Here is a 26,132-nt window from a genome sequence, read left to right on the forward strand (position 1 = left end):
TAAGCAGGACCCAGGGTGGGGACTTGACATGAATATGCCTTTGATTACTAGAAGTTGCTGTGTTTACAACTTGGCTCTCTCTTGAGATGTCTGACAGGCACGGGATTCAAAGCTACCTTAGCAAAGGTCTGTTACTCCTCACATTCTGGTGAACAATTCATAGACACAGCAGTGAGAATGAGGAGGGTCAGTGTGCACATCTGTGGGTTGCCTCTAGTCCCCACCAGAGCTCTGTAAAAAGATGAGCATTCAAAGTTCTCCTGAGCTGAAATCATACTGGATCCCCAGGACGTGCTGCTAAGAACATGAGCGCCAATCCTTGAGAAGTCATGGAAAGCTATCAGCATCCTCTCCCTCAATTCCCACAGTAGAGCGTGCATGGCCCTGGATTCTCCCAGCCTTGGACCAATGTCCACTCCATTCTACACGCTGGTTAGGCGTGGGGAAGTAGGGCTTTGCAGACTCAAGGTTCTAACTCACTGCACCAGCTCTTGATCCCGGCAAATGGAGCATGCAGTCCTGCTTTCTTTATTGATTCACTTCACTGACCTAGAACATAGCCCATTACTTTCCAATATAAATGCTTTCTTGTCCCCTCAAAGAACCCCCGATTCTCTGTGTTCAAGAATCTCCCCTCAAACATGGCTCTGAGCAGAGGGACGTTCTATTTTGGTCTGGCTTTGTTCTTCATTGTAGTTGAACTGCCATCAGGTAATCAAAGTTGATGGGAATTTGATGGGGTTGAGGGTGGGGAGGAGCAGACCATGAAATCCAAAGACTCTTCCATGAACCACCCTGAAACTGAGAGTAAGTCTCCTTCCCCAGAGATTTCTTGGATCTGCATTAATGTTTCCTAAGAGCCAACCGGATAGAGCATTAATTTTGATTTTATTGTTCCGTACATTGGTCTTTCTGGCTTTCAGGAGTGAACTAGAGAAATCCAATAAAGAGAGCAGCCAGAACATCACTGGTCCCTCAAGAGCCATGTAGCATGTAGGAGACATTTTATAAAGTGTTATTTCTTATTTTAATATTCTGTCCTAAAATGTATTTTGTTTTAAATTTAGGGTCCTGGGCAGGACTTGAGTATTCCCAGTCATTTCCAGGAGGTAAATTATATCCTTTACCTGTACTCTCTCCTTCTCTCTTGGGGACTGAGGCCCAGTTAGCTATATTTGACTGATGAGGCCAAGGAAGGAAGGTAGTTGTGAAAGGACTGAGTTCTGGTCTATTGGCATCATCTTCTATTACTCTTGTGGCCATGGTCATATTTGTATTTTTCCAGTGACTTTCCCATTAATGTGTGATGCTTAGGCTCAACCTCATCCTCACCAATTAGCATTACCCAGAGATCCTGGCTTCCTTCCTGTAGGACCTAACTCTGAACAAGGTCTGCTCGGAGGCATCTGCTGGATGAGGAGGATCACGAGAATGGTGTAGATGGTCGGTGAGGTGCCACCCTCATCATAAAGCACTGTTTATAACAGCCACAGGCTTTGATGCGCACCAGAGGTTCTCTTACATGCGAAGACATCACAGGCAAACACAATTAAAAGAAATATTAAACTATTCTAGGAGGGCTGAGATGTGGCTCACAGATTGGAGTACTTCTGTGCAACTATGAGCACCCAAGTCTGGACTTCAGCACACACAGTTTGCTTTGAGCCTGGGACTGCAGTGCTGTGGGGGCAGAGCTAGAGGTTCAAGGCAGAGCTAGGGGTTTCACTGGGATCAGAGCAGCTGGAAAAATGAGCTAAGGTTCAAAGAGAGGCCCTGCTTCAAAGCTGAGAGTGGCAGAAAATGATACCCAAGGCCTTTTTCTTGATGTTTGTGTGTACATATATGGCGACATGAGCCTGCACTCACATATGTGTGTGTACTACATGGTATACCTCTCTCTCTCTCTTTCTCTCTCTCACACACTAATATGATGATGATGATGATGATGATGATGATGATGATGGTGGTGGTGGTGGTGGTGGTGGTGGTGGTGGTGGTGGTGGTGGTGGCGATGGTGGTGGTGATGATAATTGAATAGAATTGAACAATGGAATTCATGGAGTACTAATTTCTCCAGCCCTTAACAAATAAACATCGATCATACTGGTTAATTATTAAAGCCCCCTTACTAGTATATACCATACAGCAAAACATTATCACAGTCATTTCCCTTCACCACTCAGCAATTTAAAAGTGTGGACAGGTATTTCTAGTATGTCCATCAGGTGAATGAGGCTTGGTAAATTAGGCAGCTGGTACTAGGCCCAAACATTATTGAGATTAAATTATTCATTCCAGCTTCTAGGGTTTGAAACCGAATTCTATCTAGTAAATTTTCAGGAGTACAGACTTGCATTTTAATAGTTCTGAAGAATAGATGTTGCTCTGCCATTTACATGGGGCCATGAAAGACAGTAGACACCTGGAGGGCCTGTGGGTGATGGTTACCTATTGTTCTTAACTCTTTTCAACTCCACACTGGGGTTAGCAGGCTGTGGGGTAGTTCTATTCTCTTCTTACAGTGTGTGTGTGTGTGTGTGTGTGTGTGTGTGTGTGTGTGTGTGTGTGTGTGTGTGTGTGTGTGTGTGTGTGTGTGTGTGTGTGTGTGTGTGTGTGTGTGTTGTGCCTATGTGGAGCCAGAGGGTCAAACTTACACGACATTCCTCAAGGCCATCCACTTCCCTTTCTGGGACAGAGTCTGTCCTAAGTTTCAGCTGGCCCCTGAACCACAGGGCTCGCTCTGTCACCCACCCCCAGCTGAGGACAGGGTGCTGCCTGACTTTTATCTGGGCGTGGAGGATCAGACTCAAGGGTCCCATGTTCACCCAACATAACTGAGCTATCCCCAACTCCTCTGGCCCTAATTCTAGAAAACATCTCCCTAGCCATACACACTGCCTGTGAGGGGCCTTAGATACTCTTCCCTGCTCCCACACAGTTCCAAACCTCTCAGCAGCTCTTTCCTGACACAGGGGAGTTTTCTGTGTGTCTTGAGACAGCCAGGCTTGGGCAGGAAATGCAGGAGGGGCGTTATGGACAGTGAGTGAGAAGATCGCCCGGCAGGTGCAAGCTGAACTTCTTCTGCTGTCGGGGAGGATCTGAACCCAGGACCAAAGGCCTGGGGGTAAGCCGTGCTGAATGGATGGTCAGGAGAGAAACATCTGTGGCTTCAAGGGGTCTGTCAGTGCCCATCTCACCCTCATTCTTTTCTGGCACTTCATTTTCCAATGTTAAGATGACAAAAATCAAACAGCAATGAATGCCTTCTACCACGAGCAGACAGGACTGCAGATCTCAGCACTCATAACTCAAAGTGTTCTTTCAGGGTTTCCCATAGGGCAAGGGTCACCTGAGGTGTGATATCATTCTGATTTGTATTTGATCCGGGTATTTGATTTGTGTTGCTGCCTATATGGTATGGGAAAGCTGGGAGACAAGGGCAAGCGTGTGCATGCTGCCTCTTCCTGTCTCTCTAACATACTAATGACCGTGGGGTGAGCGAAACTATCACTGTCTTTCTAACATAATGACCGTAGAATTGAGCCCCTGTCACTGTTGACCCTGTCGACAGCTTTGTAATTCTATAGAATACAGGAAAAATCCATTCACTTGATTCTCTGATGAGGTAATGTACTATTATCCACAGATTGTGACAATTATGGTCTATGTTTTTTCAACAACCCTCATATGCTCTGTTATTGCCTGTTACCTGTGCTACGGAGACTGCATAAATCCTTGCCTGCAAAAGGAAATGGTTAGAGAAGAATCAAAATGTCCACTTGCACAGGGCGTCTGCAGACGCAAGCTATAACTTCTACCTTATGGAATAAATTTGTAGCTTAACAAACTAAATGTCAAAACTCAGAGCCGATGGGGCTCACACTGATCAATTTCCCGGGGACACAGGAACCTGAGCAGGATTCTGCCCAGTGTGATCTAGAACCTGGGACTCTCTCCACCACCTTTCCTTCTGTGAAACCTTGGCATATCTCTGTCAATCCAGATCCACCAGGGTTCTGACTTTGGGCTGAGTTTTAATCAATACCATCTGCTAGGAAAATGGCAGACAGGAATAGAAACAGGGATGTTCCCCCACCAGAGGAATTTGTTTCCCCATATTAAAGCTACTTTTCCTCAGCTCTCACCTGGCTCTCCCATGGCAGGTGTAACTTCTGACAGAGCAGAACCTAGATACTGGATGAGGGCAGCAAGATGTATGTTTTACGATGGAGGTCACAAAATATCACATGGGTTCATTGACTCAAAAGGCATCCTTGGGGAAAGCAGCTAAGGATACCAGCATGTTGGGAAAAATTTAGCATAAGGAACTTTATCATAAAGTTCTAGGAATTAGAGGCAATTCATAAAAAGACAATTACAAGACTCTCAACCACTTGGGAAACTGCTCCTTTTCTTTGGAAGCACAGCCGCCTTGTGAGGACATGCAAATGCTCAGCTACAGAATACTTACGCACCTTAAAATGTGATTGCTACTCATATCGCTGCATAAGAATGCACTGAGGTTAGCAACAACACAGCACACACTATGTCAAAACTATCTCAGGTCAGAAGTCTGGGTCTGGTGCAGATCCCAGTGTTTCCTGAACTAACAATAAAAGCATCCCTCAGGCTGCCTTGCCATCAGAGGAAAATGTCTTCCAGGCATGCATGCAGTCAGGGGCCAACCTCATGCAGTTCTGCGACAGACCACTGATCATCCCTGCTCACAGCTCCCTTTGTCCAAGGCAATCTCACCCTTCAAGACCGACAGAAAGCCTCTCACTTCAGACCTCACCAATTTACTTTTACATCAAAGTGGAATGGAAGAACTGAGGGGAGTGTGGTTCAGTTGCTATTGAAAGTGAGTTGGTGTTACCATTAAAGAATGTGTACAAATTGCAACATTAATAATAATCTTGAAGGCAATTGCTTATAACAAATATATATATATGTATATATATATAAATTTAAATTACACCAAAAAAGGAGAAAAATGTTAATCCATAACCTGACATGACCAATGGAAAAACTGATATAAATTCTACTTTACTGATTATTACATTAAGGAAAACAATTAACCATCCCAATTAAGAAGTGACATAAAGATGTAAGTTGTAGAGTTTAAAAACTTTACATTCAAAAGATACATTGGAAGGAAGTGGTAGACCAATAGCTTATAAAACAGACTTTGGCAAAAACAAAAAGAACAAGTTGTTTAGTAGATGAAGTATCGATCAAAGAGGAATGCAAGATTTAAAAAATTGCACCAAAAGCAAAGCCCTAAAAATGCTTGAAGGAAATACTGATACATCGAAACTCTACTGTCATCTTTTCCAAAAATTCAATGAAACCTCAACAGTGAACATACACAAACATAAAACATCCAAATGGCATGCTTCCAGCATGCATGTTACAGAGAAAACACATGCATGCCAAGAAGAATCATGGGGATAGCAAGGCCCAAACCTAGACCAAAATCCATCTGGACAAACAGAAAGCCTTCTTTCTGCCAAGCCTGGCTTCTGGGGCATGGGGTGACATAATGTGAACCCCCAGGGGATCTAGCTAGCCATCTCTACACCATAGCCCTTTCTCCTGCAAAATATGGCCTCTTATGGAGCTGGCCCATTTTAGTAATGTGACTTTCATATGAGATCCAACATTCTAGGTATCTCTCTAACACCCTAGGGGTCTTGGCCAAAGTTGACCTCCTCCCAGAGCTTTGTGCAAAGCCCCTCCCAGGACTCCTTGCAGGGGAGTTTGACCTTGCTCTACAACCCTGTGTCCAGGCACGCATTCTCTGGGAGCTTTCCTGGGGTTCCACATCCCCTGGTCTTGCATTCTGCAAGCCAACAAAGCTCAGACGGCATGAACAGGCAAATTCTCCTGCCACCTTGGCCTGGAGCTGCAGCAATCCACAGAGAGCTTGCACAACTGAACCTGGAAGTTTCCTAGACAACCCTGCCACCAGAAACACTTTCAGGCGTGTTTGTGATTCCCACCCGGGCCTTCGGTGGGAAGCGCGATCTCATCCTCAGGACACGCATCCTGCTTTTCCAGCCGAGAGCACTTAGTATCAGTGACTGGCACCAGCCTTGCTTCAGGAAAATGGAAAGAGAGCAACACCTGCGCACAAAGGAGGTCACATCCTCCTCCGGTTTTCCTGCCTAAGGGGATGTGAGGCTCCTGAGCACCTCTTGGCTCTGACTCTGATAAAGTGTTGAACACCTCACCTGTGGGTAGTACAGGTGGAGTATTTAGTACATTCTAAAATCTTTTGTTAGAATCAGCACAGACAGGCTGTTGTCATCCTAGAGCACCTGATATAACTCCCTCTTGATTAGTTTTGTGCTCTGTTGGCCTCAGTGGCATTGTACCCATTCCACATGGAGAACACCTGCTTCTGCGATGTGACCTCCTTTGCAGATCTAATTGAACTCTTCCCATTTAATGGCCTAATTATGCTTCTATGCCCCTTTACCTTTGTACCAACTGTACTCTATGCTTGGAAATTTTTGCCCCCTCTCTCAACTTAACAAACTTCTGATCATCCAACATACCTTTCACCTTCTCCCTAAGGAGTCACTTCTTACTCCAACAACTACTGCGTCTAAGACACAATTCCACATTAAAGAAGATACCATGTTCACTTTTTCTTGCCCATTCAGATACGTATTTCATGTGTATCTGCATGTTGTTTCTCTCTCACATTTTCTTCTTGGTATCCATGACAAAGAGAAGGTAATTAAAATGATGTCTTAAATGAATGAACACATTGATTGAATGCTTTCCTATGAAGATTTATCATTGTCACGTCTTCTCCAGCATGAATTGATGATGACACTGAGATGTGTCTGAAGGTGCAGCAAGCCTTTGTGAAAGGTAGTGTGTGTAGACAGCCTTGGTTGCCAGCTCTTGTCATAATAAAATGCTTACAAGTTGCTGGACATGGACAGAGATCTCTCTCTCTTTATAGGTTCCTCTAGCTACACTTTGCCACACTCCAGAACACATCGCCGCTGAGTCCAGAAGATCTCCAGCAGGTGCAGGTCACTTCAACTCTACAGTGTGATCAGCACCGCTCAGAAGGATGTAAGCAGCAGGCTTCTTTCTGAACAGTAGCTCCACTTGTGTTTCCATAAAATTACAGTACTTTTGACAGAATCCCTCATTTTTCTTGCAGTTGACAATTTGGTAATTTGGTCCAGGCTCTGTAAAAAGGAATGTCCAAATTAATATCATTTAAATTATGCCAAGAATTAGTCACAGGTTATTTCTAAAGTAAGGCTATGATGCAGGGGATAACAATATGAAAGAGCTTGTAGTGTTCATAATTTCAAATTCCAATTGATGAACACAAGTCCAGATAGCACTCTGCTCCATCAAAGTCTCACAAGTTCCTATATTAACAAAATAATGTTGTAATATTGCCTCACAGCACACTGTCAGAAAGAACATATGCCCCCAATTGCCTACATTTGTGGTGTGACAACTGCATTTCCTTTTTCTCTTCCCTTAGTGAACTAAGTCCTTTGACAGAGGAGGTGAATTCCCAGGAGGTAGAGATTATGATACATAGGGTAAGGAAGCAGTTAGAGGCGGTGGGACTGTATCTAATGAATGTCATCAGTATGTGCCAGCGATTGAGAATGCTTCCATGTCCGCTGACCCCTGTCTCTGACTCAGAAATGACTTTGAGATTAAGGGCATTTTGGAAACTACCAACTCCTCCAGGCTCTGTGGCTTTGGAACTGACTCTGGGGTAGGGCATGGGAACAGACAGGACGCCTGGATGTGACCAGAAGAGTTCAGAAGAATGTTTGGGCTCGTGGTGCTTTGCCACTCCCTCAGATCTCGCATCCCCACAGGAGGTGGCAAACAGCTCAGCCTCTGTCCTCATGCCTCGCTATGAAACCTGCTCACAACTTATCAAGCATTCCACAAATTCCAATTGAGAAAGCAAGACCTCCAAGGCTGAGGGAAAAGGAACGCACAAAGTGAGGAGAATCGCCTCCTCTTGGTCACTGCTTCATCAAGCAGGACACCTACATAGTGAACTGAGACAACTCACCTCTTGGCCCCTCAAGAGTTCCATGACTTTTGAGCCCTTGGGATCCACTTTCAGCAGAGGCTGCAGGACCTCCTGACATTCCTGGCATCTAGGGAGACTGAATCATCTGCACTGTGTGCCACAAACAGTGACGCTCACCTCATCCCATCCACACTGTCACCTCCGTCCGTGCGGACTCCATATTTCCCAAGTGGATGAACTTACTTTGACTTGGATGTGACTTACCGTGGTAGTGAGGCTTGTAGGAGGCAGCATTTCACTCAGGATGCAACAACTCAGACCCATTTTCCTCCTGGGCAGGAAATTCATCCTGGGGTAAACTAGGTTCAGGTGACTAAGTGGTTAATGGATGAGGCACTGGACAGCCTGCTGAAATGAGGATATTTAGAAACTCTCATTCAGCAACTCAAGGAGGATGGGGTGGTTTCAACAGTGAGTGGGGGTTGACAAGAGACTGGGATGAACTGCGAGGGTTCACACAAACTCTTTGTATGTATTCATCCCATGCATGCACGTGTGCTTATGTGAAAATGGAAAGAGTACATGCGAGGAAACACGCTCAGGACCAATGGGCATCTCAACAACAAAACCCAGCCCTCCATCATGGACATCACAGAGGCATTGCCAGGATCCCTAAATCTAAGCCTCAGTGTCCTCTCGTATAGCTTTATAGAAGAATGAGGAGGAATCCTTCCTCTTGGAAAACTAATGCCACGAACCCATCTGAGAACCCATCTCACTGACTTCTCCCCAAAAGCCCCATTAGGGAAGTGTCCATCAAACTGCAGGGCACACTGATGTCTGTGGCTGCCCTAGACTTCCATACCTAAAAGTGACAACTGCTGAAAGAGCCTGGGTCCAGGGCAAGCCTGTTTCTGCTTTACCTGGAAAGAGCAGGGGCTGCAAGGAGGAGGCCTGACAAAGGAAGGAAAGTCTCAGTTTCATGGCTGTGAGAGGACTGCAGCAAACTAGAAGGGCACCCGGGTGGAGTGGGCAGCTGCTGCAGGCTCTCTATAGCTGAGCTGGGAGTGTGGGGCTGGGGAGCCACCAGACAGAAATGTGCACAGCCACAAGGTCACTAGAAGATGCCTCTTCCCTCCTGTTCCCAGAACAAGCTTGAGTTCCGTGGGTTTGGTCAGGAAGTCAGGACATGCCTGAAGACTTTGGGTGGCCTGCTAGACAAGAGGAGTCATGAAGGTAAATCAAGATGGAGGCGTGGAAGGCAAAGTAAATGTTACCGGCACAGCAGCAGCTTCCATGGTTACTTTTCAGTAGCTTGCACGGAAGGCTGCAATGCTGACTCTGTGCTGTCTGCAGAACACGTTGTCTCAGTGGGAACACTGTCGTACATGAGAGCATCGACACACCAGCTAGGCAGGGGCTCCCATGGAGTCAGGTAGATTTAAAATATTCCTCACTGCTCCTTCTTCTTCCAGTCTCCCGTGTTTGCTCACCCCTCCTCCCTCCCTCCCTCCTTCCTTCTCTCCCTCCCTCCCTCCCTCCTTCCCTTTCTCCTTCATCTCCTTTGACCCTCTTTCTTTTCATTTTAAGTTATCTGAGTTATCTTCATTTTCCTTTCTCTTCCTCGGCCTGCTGGCCCTCCTGGTGATGCCGGGTACATCCATTCAATTCTGCAGAAACGTCCTAGAGTTGAGCCAGGTTTTTCCCTTGTAGTAGTAACCACACACCAAAGCCCTTTCGCTCTCCTTCATCTTCTCCCCAGGTGGGTGTTTTGTCTCACTGCCTTCTGTCAAGCATGCACATCCCAGAGTATAATTCAGACCAAGCCAAGACACATAGGCCTTGGTTCAGAGCTATTAATCATGAAATACCTTATGTATTTTGCTCAGGGAATAATCCATGATACCAGCACTCTCAGACTTGAATGTCTGAGGTTATTGCATACAAGCAACCAACAATAAAAGGAGAAAATAAGCAAGAGAAGAACAATACAACATTGGAGTAGACACTTGTACACCATCCCATGAAAACACTGCCTGAGGTAGCCCCAGCCTCCAAAGCATTCACCTGGAGGGTGTGACCAGAGAGTCCCAAAGCAGAGCGTCCCTGGGGAGACTGCCCTGAGGTCCCTGTTCTGAAGGGTCCTTCTGTTCTGCTTTTGAGGACTTGCTCTGGGGTAGGGAGGGTGACCGAAAGCACTGAGGTTCATATAAAACTTCATAATCTGTTGGAAAAGTGAGTCCACTCCTGGTTCAGGTCGGTGAATACTGGGCAGAGTCCAGTTTAGCTCACGCGTGACACAAAAGCTTGTTTTAGAGCAGTCACTTACAATTATGGACTAGCGAGCAGGTAATGCAAAGCAAATGTAAATTGAAAAGTGGTCAGTGTTCAAAATGGCTGACGCAGCAACGATGCTGTCCAGATTGATTGATGGCACTGATAGAGGGAAAAGACTTAAACTAGATTTACATGAAGGACCTCCAAGGAACATCAGTCAGATCCAGGAAAGAGTAAGCTATGGTAACACTGTGAGATGTTCTCATTTTGCACATACATTTTTGTTTGAACATAGAAACATCTTAGAGCTATGTGTGTAATTGAAAATACTCATCTCAGTGTGGAGAGAGACCATGAGTGAGTTGAGAACAGAGCAGCAATCATGGGGATTGGGGGAAGCAAAAAGAGCATGCAGGAGACTGGCCCTCTGGGAACAGGGCACAGCAGATGTTACACAGTAAACGAGGCCTGGATGTACTCAACACTACAGTGCTGCTTTGTCCATGACATCTCGTCCCCTGAATCCATTAGATGGTGGAAGTAAAAACACGAGACTTCAGGGCCAAAGCAGATGTTACATGTTGCATATCCTTGTATTTGATTACAATGTAGCTATGCACATGAGAAGATCTTCAATATCGTCATCTCTTTATTACCTCCTGGGTGGCATCTCAATCAATCCTGGAAATGGAAATGTGGGCAGGGAAAAATCTAGAGTAGCCAGTTTGGTCTCAGCAGCTTTTGTGAATCAAGTTCGACCTTTAAGAGGTGCCCAGAGGAGACTCAGGGATGAGTGCGGTGAGCCTTGACAGCTGCGTTTCCTTGTTTTGAGATTTAAATTTTCAATTTGCTAACAGAACCATGGAGGGCTGCTGGGGAGGACATAGCTGATTATCCACAATTAGGGGCTGTGAGGATATGTAGAACACCCCGAAAGAAAAAGAGAACTTCCTGCACGGGGAAGACAGAACAGACAGTAGAAGCCTCTTTGGAAAGGGAAGTCAACAGGGAATCCTTAGGACGGCAGTAAATGGGATGGATGCAGAGCGAGACAAAAAGTCGACGTGCTGTAGCTTGTGGTCACCCACAGTGAAATGGGGGTTTAGAATCTTCTATTTTCAAGCATGCAAGGAGTCACAGAATGTACCAGTTTTCAATATCAGTTTTGATCTGAAAATGATGTTTAGCCTTCCTATGAGCCCTGCTCAAAATAACACACAAAGGGACAGAATAAAACGTCTTATAAGAATTCTAAGGAATTAAAAACTCCTTAGAAGGACTAAAAACCTCGCAGTCCTTGTAGGATCTTAACGAGCCCTATTAAGCTGCCAATTCTACTGAAATTTTTCACAGAATTTTAGACCTGGAAACTGAGTTCAATTTCTCACACTGCTTTTCTTCTTTTCTTTCTTTTTCCCCATTTATTGAAGATAGTTTTCTTCCTCGTGTACTGTATCCTGACTATCATTTCCCTCTTTCTACTCCTCCCAGTTTCTCCCCCCACCTCCCTCCATCCAGTCCACTCAATTTCTGTCTCCCATTATAGTACAAGCAGGAGAAGCTGCCTGAGCAGCCTCTCTCCCAGGGCATGTCAGCCCTCAGTCGCTCTCCTCCACCTCCATCAGACCCCTAGTCATATAGACAGGAGCATGTTGTCTCTGAGGAGCTCACCCGGCATCTGACTCAGACAGATGCAGACACCCCATGCCAAACAGTGGATGGAGCTTGGGGACTCTTATGGAAGACGAGAAGAAAGGATTGTGGGCCCTGAAGGGACAGGAACTCACAGGAAGGCCAACAGTCAAGTAAACTGGACTCTTGGGACTCCCAGAGTCTGAGCCACCAACCAAAACACATACATGAGCCAGACCTAGGTCTCCAGCACATATGCAGCAGGTGTGCAGCTTGGCGCTCTCATGTGGGTCCTGAACAACTGGAGCAGGGCTATCCCAAAAAGCTGTTGCCTGTCTGTGGGATATGTTCTAGCTGGGCTGTCTTGTCTGGCCCTCGAGTGGGAAAGGAAGCACCTAGCCTCGAAGATACTTGAACTGCTAGGGTCAGCGGATGCTCAGGAGGCCCCACCAGACTCAGAGGAGAAGGAAGGGAAGGATTGTGGGAAAGAGAGACTGGAAGGGGGCAGTGAGTGGGATGTAAAAGTGAATAAGTAGAAAATAAATAAATTTATTTACAAGCAGCTGGAGAGAGATGGTTGGTGATGTTAGGCACCTCACCTGCTGTCCTGAGTTCAATTCCCAGCAACCACATAGTGGCTCACAACCATCTGTAACAGGATCCGGTGCCCTCCTCTGGTGTGTCTGAAGACAGTGACAGTGCACCACATGTATAAAATAAATAAATCTTTTAAAAATTTAGATTCTATAGTACATGAAGGACCTGCCTCAGCCATTTAGTTTACAAAGAGCAGACAGAGAGCAATGGGGAAGTGGCGTGTTCATGAGTGTGAACCACACACTGAAGACTGGAGCCAGCTACTTGGACACACACAAGGAGAGCTCAGGGACAAGGCAAGGTTAAAGGGAGAGGGGAATCTATTGAAAGGTGCAGGATTCAAGGTCAGAGACAGACAAAGCTAAGGCAGGCTGGGAAGAGGGAGCGACAGAGGCCACCAGGATAACAGGGCCAAACACTGGCCAGATACCTGGAGATGGGTTCTGCTGCTTGACAGTACAAGCAGTGTGACTGAGTTTACAAAGCTCAACTGTGTGTTTTCCTGACGAGCTAGAAGAGGAATCTCAGATTCCCAATCTCTCAGAAAAGTTAATGTTGAAAAGGGAAAGAAGAACCAGCACCCTCACGCATTGGCAATACATTATATACCTGACTCCAAAAAATAGTGCCCTCACTCGTTGACAATATATATATACAACTTATACGCTTTTTAGAATTTATATTCTTCTTCATACTCTACATCCCAGCTGCAACCTCCTCCTTCTCTCCTCCCCTGCCCATCCTGAGTCTTCCCTCTACCAAGACCCACTGCCTTCCAGAGAAGCAGGCTTCTCCCCAATATCACCCCAGTGTCTGCCTGATTTTTAAGGAGCATTGATTAGGGAGCCACAACAGCAAGGTCCATAGTTATCCATGGGAATGGTGCCGTCCCCTTGTAGGCTTCCCAGTTCCTTTGAAGGAATCTCTTGCAGCAGAAAACTGTGCTGACCTTTGCCACTCTCAGCAATGGATGCTTTCCTTAAGCCTGCTCATGAAAGTAGCTCCGCTCACTCAGCACCTCAGTTTCTGGCTCTCTGTGTCTTTGGTTTTAGCGTGTTGGGAAAACCAGATCTCACTTGTTTTATCCTAGAAATATGCCATGCAAAATAAAACCCATGACACCTTGTGGCTGTGTTAGAACCTCACAAACAAAAGCTGAAAAGGTTTAAAAAATCCTATGATGAGGGCTGGAGAGATGGCTCAGAGGTTACAGAGCACCTGCTCTTCCGGAGGTGCTGAGTTCAAGCATGTGACTCCACAACCATCTGTGATGAGGTCTGATGCCCTCTTACGACATGCAGATGTACATGCAGATAGAGCACCTCTCATATATTAAATTAATAAAAATAAACCTTTGAAAAGAGTGCCTGGCAGACATCTTAAGAAAAACAAACCCTATGTGACACGGCTTCCACTCATCTGAGGACCACCCAGGATAAAACCCCGAGCCTCAGCTGGGCTAATCCTCACATTCCTGTTTTTCCAGGATGCAACAATGGGAGGAGTATTATGGCGACTTGCTGCTGCTTTAGACCCAATAACTGGCAAAGGCACTTGAGGGAGGAGAGGTTTATTATCATGGCTCACATATGAGCTGTCCTGTCCCAGGAAGATGATGGCTGAGGAGAGCACTTGCTGCTGGGCCCTTCTAGCATCTCAAAGGAGAGGAGGCGGAGGACAAATCTAAGGGCCCTCCCTCGGTGACCACTTCCTCCAGCACAGCTCTGCCTCCTAAAACATCTGCCACCAGGTAGAAAACAAATGTCCAAACACATGAGCACATGAGCCTGTGTGCACAGACACATTACGTCTGTCCCAGAAGCAAGAAAGCCCGTGCTGGAAACCTTGCCTTCTGCGCTGGCATTCCCAGTGAAAGTCTGGGGAAAAGAATCTGATCACCACATTCCCTGCAAATCTTCAAGTTTTCTTTCTCTCACCATTTCCTCGCTCCCCACCCCAACTCCACCATACATAAGTTCAATCTGGAAAGCTTTGAGGCTCAATTTGCTTCCTCCTCTTCTTCTTCCTCTCCTCCTCTTCCTGCTCCCCTCCTCTTCCTCCTCCTCTCTTTCTCTTTCTCTTCCTCCTTCTTCTTGTATAATGTAATCATTGGGGTCAGTCTGCCCTTTTAAGAGAATGACTCAAATTTTTAGCAAAATAAAATATAATAAAATAAAACAAAATCTATCATATCAAAGTTGGACAATCTAAGCCATCAGAAAAATAACATCAAGAAAAGGAGCAAGAACTTGATGCCTCAGTGTGAGAATGTCAGAAGCGGGAGGTGGGAAGGGTTGAGAGGAACCTTCATAGAAGCAGAAGGAGGATGAATGGGAAAAGAGGGGGTTATGAACAAGAAACCAGGAGAGTGGTTAATAAAAATTATTATAATAATTATAGTAAGTAGAAGAATCAAGACTCACTCTCACTCACAGATCAGAATCCCATAAAAGTAATAGATTGAAAGATATAATATATATTATGCACAGGACCCAGTGCAAAGCAGTGCAGTTGGAGATGACACTCACCAAGTTCTGTGGCCTCAAAGAGGGAAAAAGAGGTTCAAATGATGGTGGACACAGAACAGACTACTAAGGAACATTAGCTTTAGAGCACTGGGCTATCTACATTATCTACTAGAGCAGTGAGAGATGGTGTTCAGAGAAGGGAGGTGAGCGACTTTCAGGTGTTCAGCACCAGTTAAGCCAAAACCTCATAGTGGTTCGTAAGCTAACAATGCACTGCATATGTGGGATATGGAACATGAGCAGTGTAAGACAAAATCCAAAAGCTATAAACCCTTGCTAGAGGGCCAACCTAGTTCACTCAGGTCTGACCCCATGCTAGGGTGAACACCTGTACAGTGAGCTAAGCCTGAGAGGGCTTTGAGGGCCACATTGTCTTGCGCCACACCTCACAGGTTCGCAGTGTTACCCGGCACTCGTGGTCAAGGCTGAGCACGACATCCAGGGTAAACTGAGACAGGATGTAGAGTTGGCGACTGACTGGAGCCACTGAAATCCTCCCTGGTTTGCGCTGGGGTCCTGCAGTGGCAACTGATCACTCAGTCTTTTCTCTGAGAGTAAAAATAACCTAGATCCCCTGGGGCTGGTTGGTACTCACGAAACCAGAGAGGAGCGACTAGAACTCTTTGAACTTTTGGGAGACTAGCAAGAGAAAAGTCAAAGAGAGACTCATACACACACACACACACACACACACACACACACACACACACACGCACACACACACAAACACAGTGAACTGATGAAGCAAGACAAGTGGCAATAAATACACAAAAATGCATACATTCATACATACATACATACATACATACATAAACACACATTCACACTATTGGGTGGATGAAGCAACTCAACTAACCTTACATATGTGCATACATCATATACATACATATATATATATATATATACACATATACATATATACATATACACACATACATATATACACATATATAATAGTGCATATACATATACACATATACACATATACGATGCACATATACACATGTACACACATACATATATATACATATACATACATACACACATATCATATGTGCATATATACATATACATATATACATATACATATACATACACATATACACATATGCGCGCATATGCACATATACACATATACACATATACATATATACATTAGGCAAATGGAGCAAAACTCCAACAAGCAGACTCCAACAACGTTAGTTTTTTCTCCCACAGTTTATATATCCCAGCAAAATTTTTTAAGCAGTATAAAATTATAGTGTGACTACATTCCATTATTTTAGTGAATGGTTTATCAAAAACAGTGTTTCCCTAATACCTTTACATAAAAACATTATATAGCATAGGAAAAGAAATCAAACATTTGCAAGAACCATTCAGAATTAATAACTTGTTATAGATTAACAAAGCATGTAAGTGTAAAAGCACTTTTCTCAGCCAGTTCCTCTCACTTGCAGGCTTAAATTTGCAACTACAAAGAAAGTGTCCATTATTTTATTATCTATCTTTAGAAGCAATCCTATAAACTTAAAAGAATCTTCAATTCTAAACTTTATATTTAAAAATCCAGTCCTTTTTACTTTAAATCCTCGAATAAACATCATGCATCAGCAAATTTACTAAACCATATCAGGAAGCTGAGTGCAGAAGAGGAATGAGAAATCAACCATCACTTGACGAACAGCCCAGTTAGCGAAAGGGGCGTGGTGAAGTCGTCAAGCTGCTGTGTCTTTGTCCCTTGACCTCAAAAAAGTAACTAATAAGAATGTGCCTTCTGAACTCATATATCGCTCCCCTAAGATTTTCCACATCAAGCCCATTAACTAAAACATCTTCACCCAGCTTTCACAAATATTTTTTTTCCAAAATATTTTTAAGTGGTGGTAACGGATAATTACTTAGAGTGCCGGGAAGCCATGTAGAGTTTTTCACACCATTCTTAGATCAAGAGGGTTATGAAGACCAAAACAGAACAAAAACATTACAACAGCATGAAGGGCCTCAGGGACTCCAGTCCTCAGGCACTGCCTTCCTCCATCTTGTTGTGCTAACCAGTGGTCTGCATTCCACGAGTTTCTAAGGCTGTTTGTTGTTCCCTTCTGCATGGCCCTTGACACACTTTTCTTTCTTCCCTCAGAGTTCTGAGAACCCGCCTGGGTGAGCAGGGAGGAAGACCCATGGGGCTGGTATTGCTGGTTTGTTCTTGGCTCAGCTGGGTTTGTTGAATAACTCTGTATTGATGTTTCAAGGTTGGACACAGCACCATGACAGGAACTTGAGGAGGAAAGCTCTCCTTGTTTACTATTGCAGAGGGGTCAGTCCACGATAGACAGTAGGGAGAGAGTATCAAGGGAAGGGCAAGGAAGCAGGCAGAAGCCAAGAGATCATTCCTGGCCCCAAACACAAACAGAAGAGAAAGCTAGAAGAAAGGCCAGGCTATGACCCTCTCAAAGCCAGTTTCCACGGTACTGCCTCCAGCAAGGAGGCCTCCCCAGAGCTCTTTAAACAACCCAACTAAACCAAGTGTCAAGGCCTGAATGGATTCAAACCACTGACCCAAGAGAGTCATTCCACTGGTGTACCAGAGAGCATCCGCAGCTTTTCACAGCAGGAATTCAGCATGCTTCCAGGTCCACACACAGTAGCACAGGAGGCAGAGATTACAGTGCATCTGACTCTAACGCCAGATCTCCCAGTGGGTCCAACCAGGGCACTACTTTTTGTTATCAACAACAAGTTCTTTTTTCCAATCAAAAGGTGTTTCTGTATTTTGGACATGAAGGAACAGAGAGGGGTCAAACTAGGGTAGAGAAAAATCGTTTGGGAAGGAGGCAGATGGCAAAGAGCACCATTTCCACAGGTCAACTACACCTGATGTACCTTCAGTGCAGAACAGATAATGAGTCTCATCTCCAAAGGCCTGAGAACAATTAACCCTAAACAAGGTCCTAGAGGTTGCCAGTGGTGGAGAAGAACCAAGAGCAAATAACCCTAGAAGGGTTTCTTGAGCCTGCAGACGACGTCCAGCACCCTGACCCCCTGCCTTTGTTTGTTCCTTTTGCTTTCCCCTAAATCTAAGGTTCAGTACAGGAGGTAGAAAGGTGGACTATGGACCCCAGTGTCTGTGAAGTTATTCAGTGACTATGAAATGAGGTATGCTGATGTTGAAGTGGCTTGCTTATCCTCCTCAGGATGTGTTTTTCAGGTGTCCCACAAATTCCATCACCCTTCAGCTGTGTGTATTTGCAGCCCAGAGTCCCTTCTTATCTGGAGGAAGTAAGAGACATAGCTGAAAGCAGAGAGACCAACAGTGCTGGGGAGAAAGAGGAAGAAGAGTCTCCCCAGCGTGGTGGAGAGAAGGATTTATGAGCAGTGTATCTTCAGGTGGGAGCAAACACCAGGACACAGGGTAAAGGAATATTTAAGGTGAGGGACTTAGAGTTATGACTTGCATGAGGGTAGGAGGCGCGGAAAACCCCCACCACCAAAATTTCACTCCAAAGCTGGGTGCGCTACCAGATGATCCCTAAGACATTAACGCATCCCTAAGACGCGATGATCCCTGAGATGACGGTAATCCAATATTCTGTGACTCAGGGAAAGAAACTTTCCATTCTTCTTCCTCATCTGAGATCACTGTCTACACCACGTTACTGAGGAGGAGCCAGGAGGAGAGGGTAGTGTTGGGGTTAACACCACCATTCAGAAACCATTCTCTGAATCAAAAATAAAGAAGTAAACAATGCATCATGTCAAAGAACAGAGGTGTAGCGAGTGAAGGTCATGAATGCCAGCAGCAGTTGTCAGTGCATTTTAGGAACAGAGTAAGAATACCAATTGTTGACACTAAGTTTGTGGCTTGGGCTTGACCCAGGTGACTATGGTGTGGGGGACCAAGAGGATCACAAGTGAGGACTCTTTGAATATGTCTTGCCTTTCCTGGAGAACAGAGGCCCTGGGATTTGACTCCACCCCTGTCCACAGGAAGGTGAAAAACACTTTGATGCCTCCGTAAGGTTGCCCTCGGCATCATTCGTGATAATTTTACCTTTAGAAAAATTAATGGAGTATTTCAGAGAAAGTATAAAATGCCTGGCCTTGAAAGTCGACATCCTTGAACAAACTCTCTCACCCCGGATCACAGAGCAGACAGCAGCACTTGGCCACGCACTTTAGCTGGAGGGAGCGGTGCACGTCCCTCGGAACAACTGTTTATAAACCAATTCTTATGCAGTAACAGGGCAGATCACCAAATCACCTGGTTGGAGACTGCAAAGAGTAAGAACCAGACAGGAAATGGAACTGATCTCTAAGCCACCTTAAGGTACGACAGAGAATAAGAGAGGAGAGAGAACAACACTGACCTTGGCTTAAATCCATGCTACAAGTTCATACTTATGAATAGGGTTGGGGAGATGGACCAGGTCAAGAAGGCCTTGGGATTGCAGAAGAGAGACCCTTAGAGAAAGGTGGGGCACACATCAGCAGATGTGCCCACAAACTGTGGGGCTTCAAATCAACTGTGCTTGGGTGCCAACTGGGAGCGGTCCATGTGTCAGCGAATTTCCTTCAGCAAATGTGTGTCAGGCGGAAGCTGCCTGGTGTGCTTTTCACAGTAGACACGTGGGAGTCGATTAGGGAAGCACCACAATGAACGGTCTTGAAATCATGTAGGTAATGGAATCTGCTGGGCTGTGGAAGGGAACAAGCCCTGAAACACAGTACACTGGTTCATGCTTTAGCAGGCAGGGGTACTGTGTTTTATCCCCTGCCATTGTGGAAGGGACTGTTGGGTTAGAGGAAAGGTGTTGTTTTTAAGACTATGTTCAATAAAATGCCAGTGTTTTTAGTGTGTGTGTGTGTGTGTGTGTGTGTGTGTGTGTGTGTGTGTGTGTGTGTGTGTGTGTGTCTTGGCTAATCTAAGTTTCTGTAGATTTCTTGCTATTTCTTTTTAGTTGTATTTCAGTTGATAAGGCACGGGATATTGTTCTGAGATTTTGCGTTTGTGGCAAATTGTTTCATGTTCTAAACAGAATCCCTTTTGACAAAGTTTGGGCTTTGACAAAGTTGGGCTGCTGAGAGGAGTTTGTTCTGAAGTTGCCGGATGGGACAGTCTGTACGCGACTTGATCCACGGCACGATTTAACCTAGCGGTTTCTATTTTAATTTTCTTGCCTGGATGGTTCGTCTGTTGGTGAAAGTTCAAGGTCGAAATCACCCACTGGTACTGTGTGGGACCTGTCTGTCCTTTAAACTCACAGTGCTCATCTTATGACAGTGGGTGAATTAAAGGTCCATGCATTTATGTAATAAATTATACATCTTCAAGATTGTGTCCAGTATAACTAGATTGCTCCCATTATTAATGTATAGCTTATTTCCTTAGGTACTTCTAATTTTCTGTCAAATCTTCTCTGTAAAATTTGCCCTTTAGATAGCAAACTGTCTCATATTTCTTTCTAATCCAGTCAGTCTTTTAACCTGGGAGCCAGCCCCTGCTTACATATTGAGTTACTTACATTTGATACAGTTTTACTAAGTTATCCATATTAGACATCTGCTGGGTTATCATCCTGTCTGATTCTTTTCCTGTCTCAAATCTTAATCCGTTCTTTCATGAGAGCTGTTTTGTTTTTTGTTTTTTTTTTTTTTTCTGAGTTCTTGTGATTGTTTTCTCATTCCTGCCTGGGTACAGATTCCATGGTAGTATCCCTAAAGTGCCAGTGAGTTGCCGTCATGACTTTTCTGTTATGTAAATATAAGGAATCTTCAGCCTTGCCTGGATCCCTGGTGTCCCCTAATTCTGGCTCGTCTACTGGGGGTAGAGGTTATCAGCTCTAGTCTTCCCACTGTTCTACATAAGACTGCGTGTGGGCTGCAAGCGGAGCCAGTGTGGGCTGTTGCTATGCCAGAACCATCCAGTGTGGGCTGAGTGCTGGGCCAGTGTGCACTGGAGGCGGAAGCTTCATATCTTCCCACACCTGGACCACTGCTGGCCCCAGAGGCTTTGCAGGCTGGGCTCACCTCAGAGGTCCTCAGTCTGTTTTACCCAGAGTGAACCAATGCCCAAGCCTTGTGGTTTCATCCCTCCACACCACATGTGGACTGGTTGGAGAAAGGGGCTGGTGCTCCCTGTCTCTGTGTATCCTCTCTGTTTCTACATGCTTCCCTACTGTTGTATCACTGGGTTTCTCTCTAACACAAGAATTTGACAGTGTACACACATGTGAGTGTAATGTATTGTCCCCTCATTGCCTCCCACTCTTGCACACTTCTTCCAAAAAGGTCTCCTTTCTGTTTTCATGTCCTACTGTTTGTGGACATGTGTGTAGGTAGCCATAGCTGTGTATTCGTAATGTTATTGCTATGTCTTGGAGAGAAGACGGCACTTCTCAAACCTGCCCATCCTCCATCTCTTACATCCTTTCCTTTTCTGTGACTTTTCCTGAGGCTGACAGTGAGTAGTACTGAGGTTCCTGCTTACGGATAAGTCAATTACTCTCAGCAATTTGACCACTCATGAGGCTCTGTAGTAGGCACTAACCACTGTACACAAATGATTCTCTGACCAAGGTTGAGAACAGCACTGAGGTACCACATGAGCATAAATAGTTAGATGCAGTTTGGTAGCACATCCATTTAGCATGGCCTAGGGAGAAAGTTTCTCCCTGGGTTTGACAACTTTCCTTAGTCTTAGGCTTGTACCTAGGTTTCCATTGCTATGTTTTTATTGCTTCCCATGGCATGGGCCTGGAATCCAATCAGAGGGCAGTTCCTTTCCAAACAACCATGCTGCTGTGTCAGTGGGAGCATCTTGCCTGAAGACTGCTTTTCTTTTTAAGATGCATTTTTATGAGTACGAGCGAGCTGTCTAATGCTCATTTCTCCATTATCAAATTCCTTTCTTCTTACCTTTGGTGGAAGCAAGTTGGTCAAAACTAAGCTATCCTAGTACCCCTTGTTTTAGGAGAAATAAATACCTTGGAACTTTGGGATGCTTGCCTCCCAAATCTATAGGAAAGAGTACAGAGGACCATCGAGTTTAGATAGCTACTCTTGGCCTTCTGAAAGAAGCAGTTGACAAGATGAAGAAAGCAGCCATTTATTTTCATTGCAGCATCTGCTTCCCAGCAGAAACACAAAACTAAGCTCATCCCCAGGTCCTGTTGTAGCCTCGAGTCTTTCACCCAAGTTAATGCCTTGTCCCGCCTACATGGCTGGACTGTCACACAACACTTCAGATTCTTCTGGCAGAGAGCAATGAGTTCTTCGTTCTTCAGACAAGATTCTCATCTCCCATTAATCCTGCTGCACTTCTCATCGAAAATGCATTCTTGGCTTCACAAAAAGAAGAAGCCCCGAGATTAATTCTGTTTCAAATGTGGCTAATCACTGTCTGTGATGGTTGTCTACCATCAGCAACAATCACTTTAAAGCTGTGTCTTAGTTACTTTAGACTCAGGTAGACGAATTGCTTAGAGAAACATTTTCTGTGGGACAACCCCATCTTTTGTCACACAAGGTGAAAGAGCACTAAGAATTAGCTAACACCTGAGCAGTTTTGATTAGGACTTTATAAGACAAGTATAAATATATTAGAAAGAAGATTATCAACTCAACTCATGAACATGTTCAAACCCCGGAACTTCCCTTACACACTTTCAAAAATTGCTACTCAGGAAGAGAGCAAGATCTAAGTCTGTGGAGATGACACAAGACTGATATTAAAAGTGAAATTGTATGCAATGGACAAAAGCTTAATGGAGAAGACAGAAAGTAGAGGCCAGGAGTAAATCCAATTCCCAGTGACAACAGGAAGGTTGAAGACAAAAGAAAATCTTTGTCCATGGGTTTCTAATGGGCCATCATGGATACCAAAGTACAGAAAGATATCTGACTTCTCCATCACATTCCACCGAAATTCCACTGTAAGAGTCAGACACTTTAGGGAAGGGGGCGTAGTTGAGGCCAGCTCCCTGTGCCTTTAATTTGTCATTTTGCAGGAAACTGCCGTTCTTGCATTAGCCCTCACGAGAGCAAACTGCTACTGCATGCCAAAGACACACAATCCATATTACCAGGATCAAAATCTCAAGAGTCGATGACTTGAAGTACATGCCATGGAGGTACGGAAAGTACATGGATTCCATCTGACATGAATACATAAGTCTGCTAACTCAAATGTTTGCATCCTAAATCCCAGGGTAGCTTTCGAATTCCAGCCATTATCCACTGTCTGGATATTGATTCACAAGTATAAGTACCCCCATGGTTTCAAAACCTTTTAAACCCTGTCTTTCTCTACAGTGTTCAATATTTTCTCTGCTCTCTTAACATACTAAGACTGTGTCAGACTAGAGTTCAAGACCTTACTCTGCCATGAGAACTTTTTAGCATATCAATTCACAATGATAAACCAGCAGCTTTTGGACCAAAGAACATCTTTTGCCTGTCGCTCTAACAAGTCCAGACGGAGTCTCTGCGTGTGTGGTTATTTTGGAACAGCAGATAATTTTTATACTGGATAATCTTACATTGTATTAACTATGTAGTCCTACTGAGCATTCCTAATATCTCTCTTCAGCCTCGAACGTTCACATTTATGCCAGCAAATGCATGCCGTATCATTGATCTGCTGAAGGCCTACATCTCTGTATCCCGATGCAGCATCCACTCAGAGAGATTTGCCACAACACAGATCAGGGCTGCACACAACTAATGTGAAATTAGCCCATGTGGGCTGGCAACAGCACTAGTACCTGGAATAAGTTAGATTCACTTGGACTCCCATGAGCCCCTTTCTTCAACTCCACAGAACTCGCTAAGGTCCAGTCTTGCCTCTTAATCTTGGAGATGCAGCTGCATCTTTTGAAACTTTCAGAAGAGTGAGAAAGAGCAGAGCGCTCTGATGTGGAGAGGATGCCCCATACAGGCCACACACAGCGCAGCACAGAGTGCCAGTGCTGACTGACCTGTATGTCCCTGAAAAGAAGCTACACCCAACCAAGTCCCAGTCTCCATGTGCATACAATGTACATATGGTATATACTTCATACATGTGTATATGTTTCAAGCCAAAAAGAAAACGACTCTGAATATCTCTAAATTAAAAAGCACAACAGGATTTTCCTCCAAGGCACTGGCTTTGGAGAAGTAAATGTTTCATCATCACAACTCTACAACACAGACCCATCGTTAGACAAGCAATTAGGAAATGGCTGCCTCAGTGTGTGCTTTGCCTGTGCCAGGATGGATATATGGGAATGGAAGTCCACCTCTTTCCTCTTCCATCTCCTTTTCTGTCTCTTTGTTGTCTGTTTTATTCTACACTTAAAACATATTTTCTAAAAATCTGTTGATTTCTTCACTTTTTATTCTTCCCTTAACTTTGTCCATTATTTTGCTAATAAGCTTAAAAGCCAGGCATCAAATGCATCATTCCTGATGATGCCCTTTAACTCTCCAAACCTGTGACAACATCATTAATAGAAAAGGCAATGTATCAATCGTGATTCATTGATAAGTCATAGGAAGTTACCTTCTGTAATTACTGTTCTCTTTCAAGTCAACAGACAAAGGCATCCCTAAATCCTAGGGTTGATCACGCCTGGGCATTGGCAGGACAGACCCTGTGTCTGGGACATCACCACAGATCACCCTCCATGTAAAAGATTTCCATTTTTCTTTTTACCTGGGTCAAGAAAGAAAAAACAGCAAAGAGAAATAAGAATGTCTTCATGACCTGAAGGGCTGTGAGGGTCAGCACGGTGTCCATGGTAAAGGGCACCAACACCCACCTACCTTTATCCTTCTCCAGAGCAAAAGGGCCTTGATCAGTGAACCCATCAGAACAAGTGACCCCATGCCCTGCTACAGGGAGCCCACCCCACCTCAGTGAGTGTTGCTCAACCTACAGGGTGTTGCTGTTTTTTCTGGTTCTGGAAAGTTCCCAAGAAGGAAAACAGGCATGAGCCAAGAGCAGAGGTGGAGAGAAGGATGGCCTGGGTGCAAGTTTTGTGCTAGAAGAATCTGGAGTCCAGTCCTTTGCATTGCTAATTCCGACTGTGTTCCTTCCCTAGTGGCTTCAGATAACAGATATAGGCGTGAAGGTATACAATAGCCCCTGTTCCAGGGAAGAACTGGTGCCCTGGGGTCAGGTGGACTCTGAACTGCAGAGTCAACCTTTGTGGGCTGTGCACACTGGGAGCAGAAGCCGACCTAAGTGTGTACCCCATCATTTGTTTTTAAATTCTGGACTTGCTGCGTGCAGCCCATTTCAAGTGTTACTTAAATCATCTTAATCTCGGAGGCTTGTTTTGTTTTATTTTGCTTATGCTTTCATTTGGTTTTTTTTTTCAGAATTTCACACACTATATTTTTTTAAAGTTCTGTTTATTTTATTTATAGGAGTACACTGTAATTGTCTTCAGATCCCCAAAGAGGGCATTGGATCCCACTACAGTGGTTTCAAACTACTATGTGTTTTCTGGGAATTGAACTCAGGACCTCTTGAAGAGTAGTTGGTGCTTTTAACCGCTGAACCATCTCTCTACCCCCCTCCACACAGTTTATGTTGGTCATTCTTTCCCCTCCATAATTCCTCCCAGGTCCTCCCAATACCTACCCAAGTTCATGTTGTTTGATTTGGGTTGGTCAACTACCCTGAGCATAAGGCCTGTCCCAAATGGTGGTTGATAAACCCAATATTACTCCAATGATAGAAACTTATTTCCCTATCCCAGCAGCTATCGATTACAAATAAATAGCTTCTTGTCTAGGCGTGAACTCTGTGCCCACTTCCCCTTTGCTATTTGTCTAGCTTACATTGTGCAGGTCTTGTACACACTGCCAGGCTCTATGAGTTCAGGTGTTCACCACCCTTGTAGTGTCTGGAGGAGTCCCCTTATGGTTGACTGCTACTCCTAGCTGTGACACTCTTTCCAGCTCCTTTTCCACACAGATACCTGAGCTTTGAGTGGAGGAGTGTAATAAAGATATCCCACTGAGGGGTGAGAGCTCCACAGTCTCTCACAATCTACACATCACTCAGTGGTGGATCTCTG

At 44.7% G+C, this 26,132-nt stretch overlaps 1 protein-coding gene across 1 annotated transcript in view; it reads left to right on the top strand.

Annotated features, from left to right (window-relative positions):
• Positions 1-629: 629 nt before the first annotated feature.
• Positions 630-26,132, top strand: part of LOC116915041 (beta-defensin 12) — a 29,256-nt gene continuing 3,753 nt past the window's right edge. The window contains exons 1-2 of the mRNA XM_032919445.1: positions 630-711; positions 1,068-1,109. Coding sequence (XP_032775336.1) covers positions 642-711; positions 1,068-1,109 — 112 coding nt within the window. The 5' untranslated portion in view covers positions 630-641. The remainder of the gene's footprint in view (positions 712-1,067; positions 1,110-26,132) is intronic.

Source organism: Rattus rattus, chromosome 13 (genome assembly GCF_011064425.1).
Source record: "Rattus rattus isolate New Zealand chromosome 13, Rrattus_CSIRO_v1, whole genome shotgun sequence".
Taxonomy (NCBI): Eukaryota; Metazoa; Chordata; class Mammalia; order Rodentia; family Muridae; genus Rattus; species Rattus rattus.